The 18,213-nt window shown below is 38.6% G+C and overlaps 1 protein-coding gene across 3 annotated transcripts in view; it reads left to right on the top strand.

Moving 5' to 3' along the window:
- The first annotated feature begins 467 nt into the window (after positions 1-467).
- CCDC68 (coiled-coil domain containing 68) overlaps positions 468-18,213 on the top strand; it is a 49,281-nt gene continuing 31,535 nt past the window's right edge. For 2 of the 3 annotated variants that reach the window (XM_027118564.1, XM_027118566.1), the window contains exons 1-2: positions 468-568; positions 17,234-17,442. In XM_027118564.1, the coding sequence (XP_026974365.1) occupies positions 17,326-17,442 (117 nt within the window). In that variant the 5' untranslated portion in view covers positions 468-568; positions 17,234-17,325. Of the gene's footprint in view, positions 569-9,706; positions 9,790-17,233; positions 17,443-18,213 lie in introns of those variants that run through there. The other variant, XM_027118565.1, reaches the window with a different exon arrangement.

Here is an 18,213-nt window from a genome sequence, read left to right as displayed (position 1 = left end):
TGATCGTGGAACAGAAAGATCTCAGCGGAAAATCAGTGAAATCTACGTGAAGTCTAGTTTAGGCAATAGTAACGGATCAGTGTTCATTTCTTATTTTTGACAACTGTACCATGGTGATGTAAGATGTGAATATTAGGGGACACCGGCAGAGCGGGTTTAAGCAACTCTGTACTATCTCTGCAACTTTTTTGTAAATCTAAAATTACTCCAAAATAAAAAGGCTTATTATCAACAACAAAAGCAAACATTTATGAACCTGGAGTGCAAACAGAACCTTTTTGAAAAAGCAGCAGCAACTATTCCCCTTTACATAACTCAGTTACTGAGGCGTGTGCAGTGCTGGGAACTCGGGTGTTGGGATGCAGAAAAGGCAGCCCGGGGCCGGGCGTGCGCGTCTGGGCGCCGCGGGGGCCCAGGCTCCTCCCCGGAGCCGCTGGGGCGCCGGACTCTGCCCTGGGCGCGCCCTGCGGGGCGGAGCCACCAAGCCGGGCCTGGCCGACCCGGCCCGAGGTCCAAGCAGAGCGGAAGAGCAGCGCCTGGACCCTGCGCTCGCTGAGCGCCCTCCAAGGTAGGCGAGCCCCTGCGATCTGCGGGCAGGTCAACCCTCCCGCCCCCCCAGGTGAGTGGGTGTCCAGGTGCCCTTGGAGCTGCCCCCCCCGCCCCCAGCGCCGCCCAGTGTACCAAGGGCATTTTCCTGTAAACGGATCCTTGGTAAGGAGCATATTCACCCTGTAAACCTCTTTTCTGGGCTCGGATTCCCTGGGCGAGAAGTTTGTGCTCCTCCAGGAAAAGAGTTGCCTTCCCCGAGAAAGCTTACCCCCTCCATAGCCCTGTGCACACCTGATCATTTATTTAGATTGGAGTTATGCAGTCCCTTGGTCAGGGGTCCCCGCGATTCACAGGCAGTGGAGAAAGCCCTCTGGAAAACTTGCTGTCACCTGTGAACCCCCGCGTGGCAACTTTGACGGCTTACTGTGCCCGAAATTTTTAAGAGCATAAACAAATGAACGAGTGAAGGTGGTTGTCTTACCCTTCATTCATTCGTGCTGGCTTCTGTAGCTGTAGGTGTAGCGAAAAGAGAACAGCCTATTGGCTGACAGTTTTCTACTGTCATGGGATTTTAGAGCTGAAAGTTACTCAGCCCCAGGCAATTTTGCAAAGGGGCAGTGTCATCTTACGGAAAGAACAGTACAGGACAGTGCAAAACTGGATGATGACATGGCTGTAACTTTTCAACCTTCTTCGAAAGGGAAAATAAATTTATATATACATATATATATACACACACATATATACATATATATATGTATATATATATGAGCAGAAGAAGCCGTTAGCTCCAAATGTAGCTGAAGCTGTGTCTGTTTACCATTTTCACTATAGTTGTTTGATTTAAGAATCAAAACCTTTTTTACTTCTTGGTATATATAGACTAGATGAAGTGTCCAAAAGGGAATTACTTCTCATTTGCAATTGGGAAAAGATAATGTCTTTTTAACCTAATGCTATTAAATATTCAGTTCTGCGGAAGTCTGGCTTTTCAGAAATATGATCTGAGCTGGAGTTTCAGGTACCCTAGCACACACAATCGGTGCTGTTGTTTCTTCCTGCTGGGCTCTCCCCCCTCGCTCTTGCCCTACACTGATAATTTGAGAGTGAAGGGCCCTGACACAGAGGAATGTGCACCTAAGCAGAGGCTTCTCAACCACTTACAGAAAGAATGAAAATGGCTTACACTTCCTGTGACCTAGGCAAACTTCCCAAGGTTTTTACCTTTGTGATTTGCTAAATAAATGTAGTAACTAAACCTGCACTAACTAAAAAGAGATTTTTGAAATAAAGACAGACACTATTTCAGTTGTATTATTCACCTTTCTGATTCTGAGAATTAATGACAGACATGTTATTTGTTAGCGTATTGATTTATAATGTGCTGGACAGTGGGCTTGAGTTGTAATCCCCAAATCTGGACAAAGCCGGAAGATCTAAGCTAGATTTGGCCAAAACTGAAAAGTGAGGTGTACATTTATTTGTTTAGAATAATGGCTGTAAAAGGGAACAACGGAAAGTTTCTGAAGGGAATGTCATTTAAAGTAGTGGCTTTGACTCTGCGTGGCATTTACATCAAAATTAAAAGGCCATTTATCGATAGAAAAGCATTTCAAAATGGCAACACGTTACTCTCAATTTAATAGCATGTTTAAGTAAATTTACATTTCAGTAAGTGTGAAAACAGCCACCCACTGAATTTGGAAACCAAAAGCACGGTGTGTGTATGTGTGTGTGTGTGTGTGTGTGTGTGTGTACACTCGGTTTTAGAAAATATTTGGTGTGTCTGTGGATTTTCGGGCCTAGTCATATATTCACTGAACAAATATTTATTGTGTAGGGCACTACGTTCTTTCTAGGAGACACAGGGGGATACAGCTTTGTGTAAATAAGACACATTCCTGTCCTCGTGGAATTTACACAACTTTGGACTCCTCCGGGACACCCCGAGGCCATAGATTAGGAATCACAGCAATCACCATCCATCACTTTTTGACAGTGACCGAAACTAGAAACTAGATTAGTTTCAAATCACAGACTCTTTTACACTGATTGAAATAGATTAAAAAATCGTAAAGGAACTTATATGTTATTCAAGTCAGTTTTCTCTTCTGCTTAGGTTGGGAAAGAATTTAGGGATCCTGTGTTCTGGGTTTAATATTATGAAATATTGAGATCTTAAACCTGAAATAGCTAAATATCAATTTCATGCAAATTCAATGAAAACTAAACTTGTAGTAGCAGATGCAATCATTTAGGGGGTGAAAAATTCAAATCGAGAGAATCCTATCCATCAAGTTATTTTTTTCCTGTAAATTAGAAAAACATGACTATAATTATTTTTTAACCTCAGAGGAAAAGAGTGACTTTATGTAAGGCATTCTTGCTTTTTTTTTTTTTTTTTCATTTTGCTATTTTTAAAAACAGCTCTATTGGAGGTATAATTTACATACCATAAAATACATCCAGGTGTCCAATTCAGTGATTTTTAGTAAATGTATGGACTTGTACAACCATTATCACAATCCAATTTTAGAATATTTTCATCATCCCCATCCTTCCCAAATCTCAAGGGCCTGTTTTTAGTCACTCACCATTCTCACCCCCAGCCCCAGGCAAGCACTAATCTACTTACTGTTTCTTTAGATTTGACTTTTCTGGACACTTCATACAATGAGATCATACAATATACGGTGTTTAACATCTGACTTCTTTCACCTAGAATAATGTTTCCAAGGTGCATTCAGGTTGTGGCATGTGTCACTAGTGGTTCCTTTTTATTGCTAACTAATGTTCATCCCATTGGCTGGCTATGCCACATTTTGCTTACCAGGTGATGGGCATTTCTGCAATCACATTGAAGGGGTAAGACAGATACTTTGGTCCAGCTTCCATGGTAGCATAATTTGAAAATAACTGATAGGAGCCAAACTTGTATTTATATTTCTGAAAAATATATTCCTGATATGGATTGCTGATATTTACCAAATGTCGTAACTGTGATCTTTCTGTGATACTCCATGAAAGTAGTAAATGGTAAATCCTGTGCCAGTGGCAGGAAGCATCGGTCATTTCATATTCTAGGTTGGACTTAGAAGACGTTTAACTCTTTTTTTTTTTTAAAATGTGAGAATTTATTTTGCCTTTATTTTATTTTATTTTTTTATTTTTTATTTTTTTTGCGGTACGCGGGCCTCTCACTGTTGTGGCCTCTCCCATTGCGGAGCACAGGCTCCGGACGCGCAGGCTCAGCGTCCATGGCTCACGGACCCAGCCGCTCCGCGGCATGTGGGATCTTCCCGGACCGGGGCATGAGCCCGTGTCCCCTGCATCGGCAGGCGGACTTTCAACCACTGCACCACCAGGGAAGCCCTTGCCTTTATTTTTGATAGATAATTTTGTTGGATATAAAATTCTTAGTTGACATTTTTTTCCCTTCAGCACATGTAATGTCACTATCTCCTGACCTCCATTGTTTCTTTGAGAGGTCTGCCTTCAATTTTATTTTATTTTATTTTTTTAATTTTTTTTATTGGAGTATAGTTGCTTTACAATATTGTGTTACTTTCTACGGTACAGCAAAGTGAATCAGCTATACATATACATGTATCCCCTCTTTTTGGGGTTTCGTTCTCATTTAGGTCATCACAGAGCATTGAGTAGAGTTCCCTGTGCTATACAGTAGGTTCTCATTAGTTACCTATTTTATACATAGTATCAATAGTGTATATATGTCAATCCCAATCTCCCAGTTCATCCCACCACCCCCCTTCCCCTTGGTATCCATACTGTATCTCTATTTCTGCTTTGTAAATGAGATCGTCTATACCAATTTTTTCAGATTCCACATCTATGCGTTAATATACAATTTTTGTTTTTCTCTTTCTGACTTACTTCACTTTGTATGACAGTCTCTAAGTCCACCCATGTCTCTACAAATGACCCAATTTCATTCCTTTCTATGGCTGAGTAATATTCCATTGTATATATCTACCACATCTTTATCCATTCCTCTGTTGATGGACATTTAGGTTGCTTCCATGTCCTGGCTATTGTAAATAGTGCTGCAATGAACATTGTGGTACATGACTCTTTGAATTATGGTTTTCTCTGGGTATATGCCCAGTAGTGAGGTTGCTGGGTCATATGGTGGTTCTATTTTTAGTTTTTTAAGGGATCTCCATACTGTTCTCCATAGTGGCTGTATCAACTTACATTCCCACCAACAATGCATGAGGATTCCCTTTTCTCTCCAGCATTTATTGTTTGTAGATTTTTTGATAATGGCCACTCTGACTGGTGTGAGGTGATACCTCATTGTAGTTTTGATTTGCATTTCTCTAATAATTAGTGACGTTGAGCATCTTTTCATGTGTTTCTTGCCCATCTGTATGGAAAGGCGTTTAACTCTTGACGTTAACTTCTGTAGAGAGCCTATGTCTCCTTTGCTACGTTTTCTTCACAAATGATATGCATTTAAATTTGGGGGATTTTGATGAGTGTTTGGTCCAACAGTGATAACTGAACTACTCTTAAAGATATGAGCACTTCTTAATAACATATTTTAGTGGCACACTTAACATAAAGCAAGAGTCATCTAGAGCCTTAAGCCAAAAAGTAGAAGGGAGTGCATCTGGATTGACATGCTTTTCGTTTTATTATTCTGTAGTTTCTATGACTGTGCTAAAGGATGAACCTGATACAGCTGTTTGTTGATTTACCAAATCAGGCACTAATCTGAGCTCTTAAAATCTAAAACAGAAGAAATGCCACTCCTTGTTCCTCCAGGACCTTTAGAGGAGCTAGACCAAAGTAATAAATTATTCCAGGTTCTTACTACGTGGTGGTGTTTCTTCTATGAGTAGTCTACAGAACAAATGAAATAAGAACTCTCTAACACTACAAAAACATTGGCTTTTGGTTATAGTCTCTTAGGAAGCCGGGACCTTGAACAGCAGTTCAGTCAGAGCTGTTTTCTTAATTAGCCCCATTCACCCTGCTTTGTGCTAACTCTTAAGACAAATGCATTTTTAGTGGGTTACGTTTGACAACTTATGCTCTAACATAGATTTCTCCAGTTGAGTGGAAACTTCTGTAAAATGTTGGCAGATTCTGTGAAACTAAAGAGAAGACACTATGTCTCTGAATGCCTGTAAGTTACTGCTAAAATTGCAAGATCCTATGGGGAAAAAAAGAGCATTCAGATAACTTGAAGGTCTTTTTTATGGACAACTTGGAATGCAAGGATTTTAATTTTATGCTCCTAAAGTTTGAAAATAAGGTAGCCTAGGTTAAATAGTATAGTTTTCTGAAGCTGGATGTGCTCATTTGGAGCTCAGTTTGTCTGCTGGTAATATCAAAACAACTCGCTGAACTCGTGGCTCATAACACTAATGTTTTGCTGATCTGTGGTTAGATGAATTAAGTCTCTGTTGGCAACGTGTCTCTCTCTCTCTCTCTCTCTCTCTCTCTCTCTCTCAACTTGGTAAGAATTTAAAAATTTCTATAACAAATGTATTTTTCTAGTCTTACACTGACAATGTCATTCCAATTGTCTCTTGAGAGTCAAATGTCAATTACAGGAATCCATCTGCATCCTTCTCACCTTTTGGAAATTGGAGTGGACACGCTCCCCCTGTTGTGTCTGTTCACCAACAGCAAGAAGGCTCACTCAAGCATTGAGCTGTAAACTTCTTCTAGTTATTTTGGTGAGTTCACTCACGCATCACTAACGGTCACGTGATCTGGTATAAGGAACTTGGTTTCACCCAGAGCCAGGAGCTGCTTCTGAGCCTTGTATCTTTCTATTAGCTCCTGGACTTTGGTAGGATGCCGCACTGGGATCAGTCTAACCTCCTCCTGATATAGGAGGATGGGCAGAGGGGGCAGTGAAGCACAGGGTCCGGGCTGCTTCAGGGGGTGGTCAGCCTTAATAGACTTTGTAGTCACTGCCTCAATGGTCTATGTGTTTATGCTCTACTGTGAAGAATGAAAACATGCATCTAGACGATGATCAGAAAAGGAATGGGTAGATGAAATAAGGAGTTCTAGGTTCATGAATTAGATTTAAATCTTCTTGTTGCAAATATCCTTGAATACGTCTTATATATTTTTATATATTTCCTCCTACTTTTCCACATTAGTAAATAATAATCATGATTAACTTTCTTAAGATGTTTAAGATTTCCCTTGTTTTTGTCACAATATTGAATGTCATACTTCATGGACTATTCTTCTAGGGGCAATGGCACTAACTACCTGTCAGCAAATCAGTTACTTGCTTTTTAACAATTCCGATTCTGTCACTTTTTTTTTTTTTTTGTCATTTACACTTCTGGAGGGGTTAACAATTTGAATTAAGGAAAACAAATTCAGCTAATTGTGCCTTCCAGTTAGTTCTGGTATAATCAGTGAAGTTCCTTGGATTTTGAAATCACCATTGCACTTTGCATTTTCTAGGGTACTGTTGAATTACGGTTTAAAAAATAAAAGCATATAAATCCATCTTTTTTAGTGTAGAGTTCTGTAAGTTTTGACGAATGGTTACAATCATGGAACCTACATCACCATCAAGATTGAGAACAGTTCCATCACCACTCTCCAACCCCCCAAAATATTCCCCAGTGTCTCCTTTGTAGTCAATCGCTCCCCCACTCTTAATCCCCAGTTCAGTTTTCTGGCCCTATAGTTTCAGATTTTCTAGAATGTCATATAAATGGGAGTATGGAATATGCATCCTTTTGGATTTGGCTGTTTTCAGTCAGCATAAGGCATTTGAGATTCATCTATATCGCTGTGGGTATCAGTAGGTCATTCTTTTGTGTTGATGAGTAGGATTCACCTGTTGATGAATATTTGAATTTTTTCCAGTGTTTGGCAATTATAAACATTTGTGTTTTACGGAACATAAAAACCCCCTAGGAGAGAGGTTGCTGGGTTGTACCGTCTGTGCTTAATTTTATGGGAAACTGCTTACGTGCTGCCGTCCTGCGTGGCTGCACGTTTGCTTTCCCACCAGCAACATACAGGAGTTTCGGCTACTCTCCATCCTCACCCACACGTTGTATCATCTGTTTTTCCCTCCTTCGCTGGATGATTTTTAAAGTGACGTAGATGATGTTGAAGCTCAGATATCCCAAGACCAGCTTAGGAAGCTACAGATATTTTGTAAATGCCTGAGCTTTTTGCCCTTAAAATATTTAATAAAGCCACAAAAATTTTCCGAAAGGGCACCTTCCTTATAAATGTTACAAATGACTTGAGATATATGTCAGTGACAACTGCTTCTCATGTTTTTTTCACTGACGAGTCATAAGTGGCTTTTAAGTTGATTGTTAACTGAGAAGGTCAAAGCAAGAGGAGTAATTGACTGATGGGGATGGGGGGATGAGAAGAGGGGGGACAACTGGGCTTAGGTGTTGACACTTTCAAATGATGCCCTGTAAGTAAATGTCTACAATAAGTTGTGAACATAAAGATAATTACTTAATATTCTCTGAATGTGTATTATGGTCAGATACGCCATAAGCACTTTTGATGCTGTATCCCATTAGTTGTCATATAACTCTATGAGGAAGTTAACATTTTCATCTGGATTTTTCAGCTGAGGAAACTAAAGCCTAAGGGAGTTTAAAAACTTTTCCAAGGAGGAGTTTGGGATTAACAGATACACACTACTATATATAAAATAGATAATCAACAACCTACTGTACAGCACAAGGAATGCTACTCAATACTCTGTCAGAACCTGTATGGGAAAAGAATCTGAAAAAGGATAGATCTATATGCATAACTGAATCACTTTGCTGTACATCTGAAACTAACACAACATTGGAAATCAACTATACTCCAATATAAAATAAACATTAAATATAAAAAAATGAAAAAAAAGAACAGACATATACCGAAATACATTAGAAGAGAATCCAGAAATTTACCCAAAAAAACAGTTGATTTTTGATAAAGATAAAATTTAATTCAATATGTAAAAATTAATAATTTCAATAAATGGTGATAAAGGAACTGAAAAAAAAAAAACTTTTCCAAGGCTGCTCAGCTAGTGGGGAGGTAAAATAGTCTTGTGGGCAGTACCGAGTCCGAAGCCCTCATCTTTAAGCCATGGAGTCACACTGCCTCTGTTGGTGGAATAAATCTATTGTGACAACATCTGCTTAGGCTCCTGAAGGACGCACCTGGGGGCTCATGGCAGGAGTCACTTGACTGTTACTTAGTCACTTACTTTGGAAAACCCCTGTTACTAAATGAGCTTGGACCCAAGAAACTAGGCTTGGAAGTCCATTCAGAATGCAGCAGGAGACAAAGTGGAAATTTGGAAACAGCCCAAGCCCTGTGGGTTGGGGTCCATGACCATCATTAACGAGCTGTCTTTGCTTGACCTTGGGGAGCTCATTCTCTCATCTGTAAAATGGGGACAATAACACTTAACTGCCTCAGGTGTTCATGAGGATTATTAAAGGCAGCATACCCCAGCCTGCATGTGGTGGGCTGTCATCAGATCCCGGTCCCCTCACTCTTCCCCAAATGGGAAGGGATTCATGTGACTTGCACCACTCTGCAGTTGAGCTGCTATACTGGTCATTGGGCGAAACCTTCAGCTGTTTTTCAAAGTTTCAAATTATACCAGTGAACTATGAAGATAGATTTTCTCATTACAAAGACACTTGGATTTGGGGGGTCAGTCTATCTGGGTTCAGGTGATAAGATTAACTTATGATCTTGAAAAACATGTCACTTTTCTGTGACTTGGTTGCCTCATACCTACATATAGACAGATATAGATATATAGGCAATAATTATAGCACAGTGTGTTGGGATGATTAATTCTGACAATATATGGAAAATAATTTTTGGTAAATGGCACAGTGCTTTGTCAATAGTATATATTTTACATTGTGTTTGTACTAGGATTTCAATCCTTTTTTCCCCCCAAACTAAATAGCTTTCATTTCATATCTAAGAGCTGGCTATAGCACTGGCTATGATATAAATATATTTGTATATACAAATGAGTAGCATTTAGAAATGAATAAAAATTAATTCTACTTTAAAAATCTTAGATTATTTCTTGCAAACAGCATTACAGTTACTTGGGCTCCGTGTTAACATGCATGTCTTTTGATATACTGTACATCATTTTCAGGTAAACTGCACAGTCACCTGAGATTTAGCCAGCTGACACTGGATGTCACCATTGTGCCGTGTAATGTCGCTGCAGAACAGGTGTGCTATTCAGCATTCAGTACACGACCAGTCTCTTCAAGTGTCTGGAGATATATTAGCTTTTCTCCCCCATCACATAACCTAATTACCCTTGTAGCACTTTTATTGTAAATTACTCTTTCAGTTTCTAATATCAAAGCTCTCTATCATAGTGACCAAGAATGATGAGACAATTGTCAATATTGTTAGCTCAGAACTGAGGAGGTGAAAACTCAGAAACTGTGGGAAAACAGGGCTCTCGGTCACTAAGCAGAGTCACTGACTCTGGCTAACCTAAGTAGGAAAGGAATTTACTGGAAGTAAATTCATCTTCCAGAATCGATGGGAAAACTAGGTATGGAAATGGGAGAATCCAGTCCCGGTACCTCAGCAAAGATCAGCCTGTAACAAGAGGGGGATAGACTTCTTCTGGCATTGCCACTGGTCACTAGATACCACGCTGGTGTCCCTGCTGCTGGACGCAACGCACTCTCTGTGCCAGACTCCTTCCTGCCCAGAATAATGACGGGATTTTCACTGCCTCCAGCTTATCAAGCCCGAGGGACAATCCTTTGCTGGCCTTTCCAGGAGGGAGCGCTCAATTGGCTGAGTCTAGGAGTTGTTCCTGTGCTCCAGCCCCAGGGAGTGAAGGAGAAGTAAGGGATCTTTCCTGAAAAGACTCCTGCAGATGGTGACCCTACATACCTGGGAGGGAGATTCAAGCCAGGCGTCCACCACGGTGCTTTTCAATCAGTACCCACAGAAGTGAGTTGAGAATGCTGCCGTGTGGTCAGCTGCCCTGTGGTCAGCTGCCCTTCGCTACTCCTTCCATGGACCTGGACTCAGTTGCATGTGCCCTGTGGCACCTGACAGCATCCCAGACTTTGCTGTCCCTGTCTTTCCTTCAACCCTGAGGGAGCCTTACCAGCCAGGGCTAGACCTGTTTTAAGTGGCCAAGGAGAAAACTCCTTAGGTAAATTGAAAGTCTTAACAAGTTCGGTCTATTAAAAGAAAAATTCCTGCCCATTAAAAGAAAAAAAAAAAAAAAGGTAGGCCACACTGCATACCTTGTTCTTAGAACATGACTTCAAGCAAGTTCCAGCCTCAGCTCTTGCTCTGCCCTTTGCCTGGAATCCTCTTCTCCCAGATGGCCACACGGCTTCACCTCCTTCATTCACGTCTTTTGCTTAAATGCCACCTCTTCAGATCGGCCTTCTCTCAGCACCCATCCAAAACAGCGCCGCTTTTTATTCTGTTACCCTGCCTCCGCTTTTCTTCATGACACCACCTCTGATTATGTTCCCTATATATTTATTGTTTTGTTTCATGTCTGTTTCCCCCCTGTACTGAAAGTCCCGTGAAAGCGGGGTCTCTGACTCATTTCTGTAGCCACAGCTCCTAACACAGCTGTATTCAATAAATGTTTAATACATGAATGAATGAATCAAGGGTTAAATAAAGGAAGGGAACTCCTTTGTTAAAATCTCTAGACTATAAGTACCACAAACTGAATGGCTTAAATGTAGTACTTTCTTGTCTCACAGTTCAGGAGGCTGAAAGTTCAAGATCAAGGTGTCGGCAGGGTTGGTTCCTTCTGAAAACTATAAGGAAGAATTTGTTCCAGGCTCTCCTTCACCTTCTGGTGGTTTCCTGGAAATTTCTGGTATTCCTTGGTGTGTAGAATCATCACCTTGATCTCTGCCTTCAACTTTACATGGAGTTTTCCTTGTGTGCAAATTTTCCCTATTTACACAGACATCAGTCATATTGGATTAGGGTCCCCCATACTCCAGTGTAACCTCATCTTAACTAATTACATCTGCAACAACCCTGTTTCTATATAAGGTCACATTCTGAGGTACTGGGGGTTAGGGCTTCAACATGTGAATGGAAGGGGGGAAAAAATTCAACCCACAACAGGCACCTTCTTTGTGTTTATTGTATAATGGTTGAGCCATGCTTAGGTCATTAATCAGAAAAGCAGGTTTGGTTACATAATCCTGGGTGCCCAGTGCTGTGCTGGTTTACCACATGGATAATAATTCACAATAATGTGTATGAATTGCTTTGTAAATGGTAAACTATTCATTGGATGTTAGTATAATCAGCTGAGGATGTTGACAAATTATTGACGCATTATCAAGAAAGAATCAATACTATGGATTTGCTAGTCTTAAAATACCCGCAAATGGATTTTCCTTTACAGCCCAGCTCGATCTGCAGACTGTTTAAAGTATTACCAGACTTTTTTCTACCAGTCAGACTGCTTGTCAGCAGTAATTGTGGATAATGGCTTTATGTTTTATTTACTTATTTGACAAACATGTACTAATCATTTATTATGTGCTAAGCACTATTATAAGTGCTTGACAAATGTTAACTCACAACCACATGTTTATTATTTATATTATGATTATTAATAATAATATTATCTGAATTTTACCGATAAAGAAACTGAGGCACAGAGAAGTTAAGGAATTGCTTAAGGTCACACAGCTACTGAGTGGCAGAGTCAGGCCATGAAACTAGGCAGTCTGCCTCCAAACCTTTTAGCTGTAGAACATTCTTTGTTCACAGAAAGTCTCATGGAAAAATTCAGTGTGTGACAGAACAAAGCAGAGCTGCTTTGGTTCAAGTCCAGACGGCAAAGCCCTGTCTGGGCAGTGCCTCCCCGTCCCTGGGGAGCCCTGTTTGAAAAGGCCTGATCTCGGAAATAATACCTCTTGGCTTGATGCCACTTGTAAGCTGTCTTCAATCCACTCTAGCATAAAACAAATAAAATTCTTTTCTCACTTTAATTAACTGATTGTGTTTTATTTTGAAAATTTTATCTGCTTAAACTACTTCTGGCAGAAATAAATGTTAAGATAGATTTTCCCCCGGACGGTAACGCCATATGGCAATTTGGACTTTCCTGGCTTAAGTTCCCCTTTGGTTTCTTTATACAAACGAAGGACTGTGATCGTGAAAGTTTCCTGAACCAAAAGAGAAATGGGATTTGATTTCCTATAAATAGAGTTGCATATAAACTTTGCAACCAGATAGGCATGATCTACCCTCTCTGTTACGCACTGCTTATTTTCTGTGGTTATTCATAATATAAAATAATCGGAGCAAGAATTTTAAGAGTTACTGTCCATTGAGTGCCTTTTGCAACCAGGGATTTAAAAAACTCTTCATTTTTTACAACTCTAGGTGTTATCACCCCTATTTTACAGATATGTAAGTCGGGGCTCAGGTTTTATGTAACTTGTTTATGTTGGCCCAACCAGTGAGGGGAGGAGGGAGGATGTTTTGAGAAATATCATTGGTTAAGGAGCAGAATTTTTTTTTTAATTAAGTATAGTTAATTTACAATGTTGTGTTAGTTTCAAGTGTACAGAAAAGTGATTCAGTTATACATATAGATATAGATATTCTTTTTCAGATTCTTTTCTGAAAAGAAAAGGTTATTGCAAGATATTGAGTGTTGTTCCTTGCAAGATATAGGTTATTGCAAGATGTTGAGTGTAGTTCCCCCCTGGGCTATACAGTAGGTCCTTGTTGTTTATCTATTTTATATACAGTAGTGTGTATATGTTAATCCCAAACTCCTAATTTATCTCCCCCTACTCTTACCACTATCCCCTAACCATAAGTTTGTTTTCTATGTCTGTGAGTCTATTTCTGTTCCATAAATAGGTTCATTTGTGGAGCAGAATTTTTTGATATTAAGAATAAAAGTCATATAAGACAATATATTTTAGGATGTATAATGTGAGGACTGATGCAATTTTCAAATTATGAAAGACTGAGAATGCAGTGGGATCCATTCTAAAGAGTGATTAATTCCTGTGATGAAATGCCCCTTATCATTCGGTAATGTACACAATTATATAACACACTAAAAAGAAAAGAGACGGTGAATCAAACAAATGCGACTATAGATCAAGGGCGATTGAATTGAAGAACAAGAAAACAACTCAGACCAAGTCAATTGCTTTGCTTGCCTCTATTTTTCCCCTGCTTTTGCTCCCACCTGCTGCCATACTCTACCCCAGGGGAGGGCAAACTTTTTCTGTAAAGGACCTGTTAGATAGAAAATATTTTAGACATTGTTTGCCATGTATTTTCTGTGTTGAATCTACTCAACTGAGCTGTTACAGTGCAAAAGCAGCATAAACAATACGTAAGTGCACGGCCATGGTTATTTTAGAGTAAAACTTCATCTGTGAACACTAAATTTGAACTTCATATAATTTTCATGTGTCCCGAAATGTTATTCTTCTTTTGATTTTTTTTTTTTTTTGAACCATTAAAAGATGTAAGAACCATTCATAAGCTGTCCTAACAGGCTGGAAGCCAGACTGGGCTCCCCGCCGTGGTTTGATGACCACCACTCCAGCCTGACCACCCCTCTCTCATTTCCAAACACATCATTTCTTGTCTCTGTGGGCATTTCTTTTACTTCCAGCATTTAAATGTTGTTTTGGACTAAGAACTTAATCCCGGAAGAGACTTCAGAGGACCAAGTAACAGAAGTAGTTCCGCTCACATTCTGCAAAAAACAGACATGCAGAGCTGCTACGGCCAAATCAAGTTCCCCTGAAACAAATAGAAGCCACGGTGGCTGTCTAAGAGGATTTAACATAAAATGGAAAATTCTTGGCATACTCTGTCAATTTCATTGAAGATTAAAGGATAAATGCAGGACTTTGAGTCATCCCCAGAAGCTATTTAGTTTCAAAGTGATGCTAGCAAATATGAAAATTCTTTGTGTGTTTTAACAGCATAGGTCATTGCTAAATTTTAATTTTTTTCCCACTAGGGAATCTGACCTTAATGTGATAGAAACACTTTTGATCTTGGTGTCCAAAAGACAAAGGTTTGAGTTTCAGCTCTGTTAGTTTTACTGTGATCTTGGGTAAATGAATAGCACCTACTAGATTCTTGGCTTCCTTATCAGTAAAATGAGATTAATAATCCTACCTTACAGGACTTTTATTTTATCTTATTTTTTTAGTCCTTTACTATTTATTATGAAAATTTCAAAGAGAAGCAAAATAGTAGAGCACTGTAGGGATCCCATGTGCCCTCACCCAGCTTCTACAATTCCGTGCATTTTATCAAACTTCTTTCATTTTTACCTCACCCCATTTTTTCCTCTCTTTAAATACTAGAGTAAAATACTCTCTTTAACATTTCAAATGTAATATTATCTCACCTGCAAATATTTCAGTATGTATAACTAACAGAGAAGATCTTTCTAAGGAATATCAATTCCATTATCACACCTAAAATTGCAATAATTACAAGTAATGCTTTGCAAAATTGCAATAATTCTTTAACATCATCCGTTATCCAGTCAGTGGTAAAATTCCCCTACTTGTTTCAAAAATGTCTTTCTATAGCTGGTTTATTTGAATCAGGAGCCAAAGAAAATTCACATATTGCATTTGGTCATATGTTTCTTAAGTCTCATAATTTCTGGCAACTTCTCTTCTCTTCTCCCCATCTTTCTTCCTATAATTAATTTGTGGAAAGAATAATTATTTGCCCTGTAAAATTTTACATAATCTGGATTTGGCTGTTTGCAACCTTCACCTTTGTAGAGTCATTGAACAGTTTCCTCTTTCTCAGATGTTTACCGTCAGTAGATAGAGGGGCTGCATATTTCATAGGTGATGCTTTCTACTTGTGCTTGTACCACATCTAGAGAGCAGAGCGTCTGGTTGTCTCTTTTTTAGTTTTCTGTTAAGGTTGATTAGTGGGGTCCCTCGAGTTGATGCATTCTTCATCAAGCTCTCACCTAATGTTTTTAGAGCTGGTTGATGACTGTGGCTTAGATCCATTACTTCACAAGGGGTTGCAAAATGTAGGTTTTCTAATTCTATCAGTCCTTTTGGGTTTATTAGCAGAAATTCTGTAGCAAAATTTTCCTAATCAACTGTTTGGTTACCAAAAAATACATGGTAAATTCATATCATAAAGGCAAGACCAATGCTTGTTGGTGTCCCCCTCACCCCTTTTTCTGGGCTAATTTTTAGTATAATCATGGCCCGTCTTCATTGAGTTTGAGGATTGTTGTTGTTGGTGGCGGTTTTTCTCTTGTCAACATAATTTCAGGAATTAAAAAAGTTTTGATATGTTTTAATCCATCACAGTCATTCCTCTTCAGGTTGGTTTTTGTGTCTTATTCAAGTAGTATTTGGTTACTATTTTGCTTTTTGGTATGACAAGATATCTCAGGCTCACCTTATATACTTCTTGCTCCAGATCTAAATCACTCAAGAAGCCCTGGTTGCATTTTAGTAGAAAATAGTGTACTGAGACCATAGTCTGGGCACTGGGAGTGTTAATTGCTTCTGTTTCTAAATTTTCAGTGGATAGACTTGGAATATACATTTTTAAAGGAAAATAAATCATTATTTTCTACTCATGGTTCCAGTTTGGATTGTAAGGTTTTTACGTAACATTTTTGGTTCTGATTTGGATTTCTTCTTCTCTTATGCTAAAAATCTTGGTTCTTAAGACATTAAGACCATGACTTCTTGACTTTATTCTACATCATGCATTTATGTGAGTGAGTCATGTGAATGTTTGCACACACATATAATAGTTTCAAAATAGCAATACCAATATTTCCACTAAAGTATTATTAGTGAATACGGTTTAAGATTGTTTGGGGATTCTTTTTGTTCTTAGGACATATCACATCTGGGAAAAATAGTCCCTGGTGCATGTTTTAAAGTCACTTCAAGTAATTCATGAGGATATGCCACCAAGTTTGTATGCAGATATATTCATTTGTTTTATTAGTTTTTTATTTTTGAGGATTTTATTTTTTCTTTTTAACTTAGTTTTATTTTATAATTAGGTAAAATAATTACATTTTTCAGTGTCAAAACTGTAAATTACAGATTTTCCCCTTCTATCCTACTCTCTCTTCTTAGAGAAATTATATGTATCCTTTTCTGCACCATGCTTTTTCACTGAATAAATATATCCTAGAGAAAACTCTATAGAAGTAGGTAGTTCATTCAGTCAGTCCTCTTTTTGTGGGCATTTGGGCTTTTCCAAATCTTTTACTATTACAAATAGTTCTTGAGTAAATGGCCTTTACAGGCTACTGAGAGTTAAATGAAATGCAGTACATTAGAGGTCTCTGTAAAGTATAAAGTGATATACATACATGTATATAAGTTTTATATATATATATATGATTTTGTTATATCATTAGCCCCACAGACATTTATTAAGCACTTATGAATATGAATAAGGCATAGTCTCTACTCTTGAGGTTTTATAGTCTAATTGATACTGAATGAAAAGAAAATTTTCCCATTTTTCATTCTCAGTTTAATTTTTAAGTTTCTAATCAATGACTGTTTCAACTGGTGTCGTTTTAATATTAAGTTAATTCCTGAATTTTGGATATATACAGATTTCCATAATTTATAATATTTTTTACTATATTTGATTACAGTGCTAATACAGAACTCCTTTCAGTTTACAAACCACATAATTATAACATCAAGGAGGTTAGTTTTGTCCAACTGATTTGGGCTGGGCTTCACAATGACAGCAGTAACAGTGACCACGACAGTTCCCCTGAAGGGGAAGATAGAAGATAATTCTGCCTCGTATGAGTCCACATCAGCTCACATTATTGAAGAAACCGAATATGTGAAAAAGGTATGTGGGCACTGGAAATCATGTTACCATGGTATGATTTTTTACAATAAAGTCTGATATGAATTAGTGGGCTTTGTTTCTCCCTCTCTAGAACACGTGAGGAAGAACAAACCTAGCTTGGCAAAGGACAACCTTGATAGCTGAAATTTAAACACATGCGTTGTCATTTCTCTTGAGGGTATGAACCTCTGTTCCTACACTTGGACTAAAACTGAATAAAGGGCCAGGAGGGTTCAGAACACCTATCAGCACTTAATTTGTCCCACACTATTCACCACTGCGTCCTACTGTTTTACATCATTTCTCAGTTCTTTCATAAGTATTGATACTTTGTTGCCAAGTAGATATTTATGATGCCTGCTGAGTTTCTGTCTCTCCTTACCTTGTTCCTTCTCAAGCAGTTCAGAGCCACTATCGCCAATGACTTGTACATGTTGGCATGTTACTTCATTAAAAATGTGAAATCTTATGACAATCCAATGATAATGTCTGACAAAGGTATATATTCTCATGAACTACTTTTTAGAACAGATGGAAAAATTTGGACATAGCTAGTTTGTGACTTAGAGTGATTAATTTATCTTTGAGTGTCTTGCAATTCCATAGGTCACCAAGACACGGGGCTTGTATTTCATGCATAAATTTGTATGATCTCCTCTGAGTAATTATTCTCTAGTAATTATGAAATAGTAGTTATTCTCTAGTAATTACTAGAGAGTAATTATTTTGCAGTAATTATTGGATAGTAATTATTTTATAGTGATTACCAAA

This window comes from Aethalodelphis obliquidens, unplaced genomic scaffold (genome assembly GCF_003676395.1).
Source record: "Aethalodelphis obliquidens isolate GAN/ISIS:26980383/991018 unplaced genomic scaffold, ASM367639v1 scaffold19, whole genome shotgun sequence".
Classification (NCBI taxonomy): Eukaryota; Metazoa; Chordata; class Mammalia; order Artiodactyla; family Delphinidae; genus Aethalodelphis; species Aethalodelphis obliquidens.
This window is presented reverse-complemented; position numbering and strand designations above follow the sequence as displayed.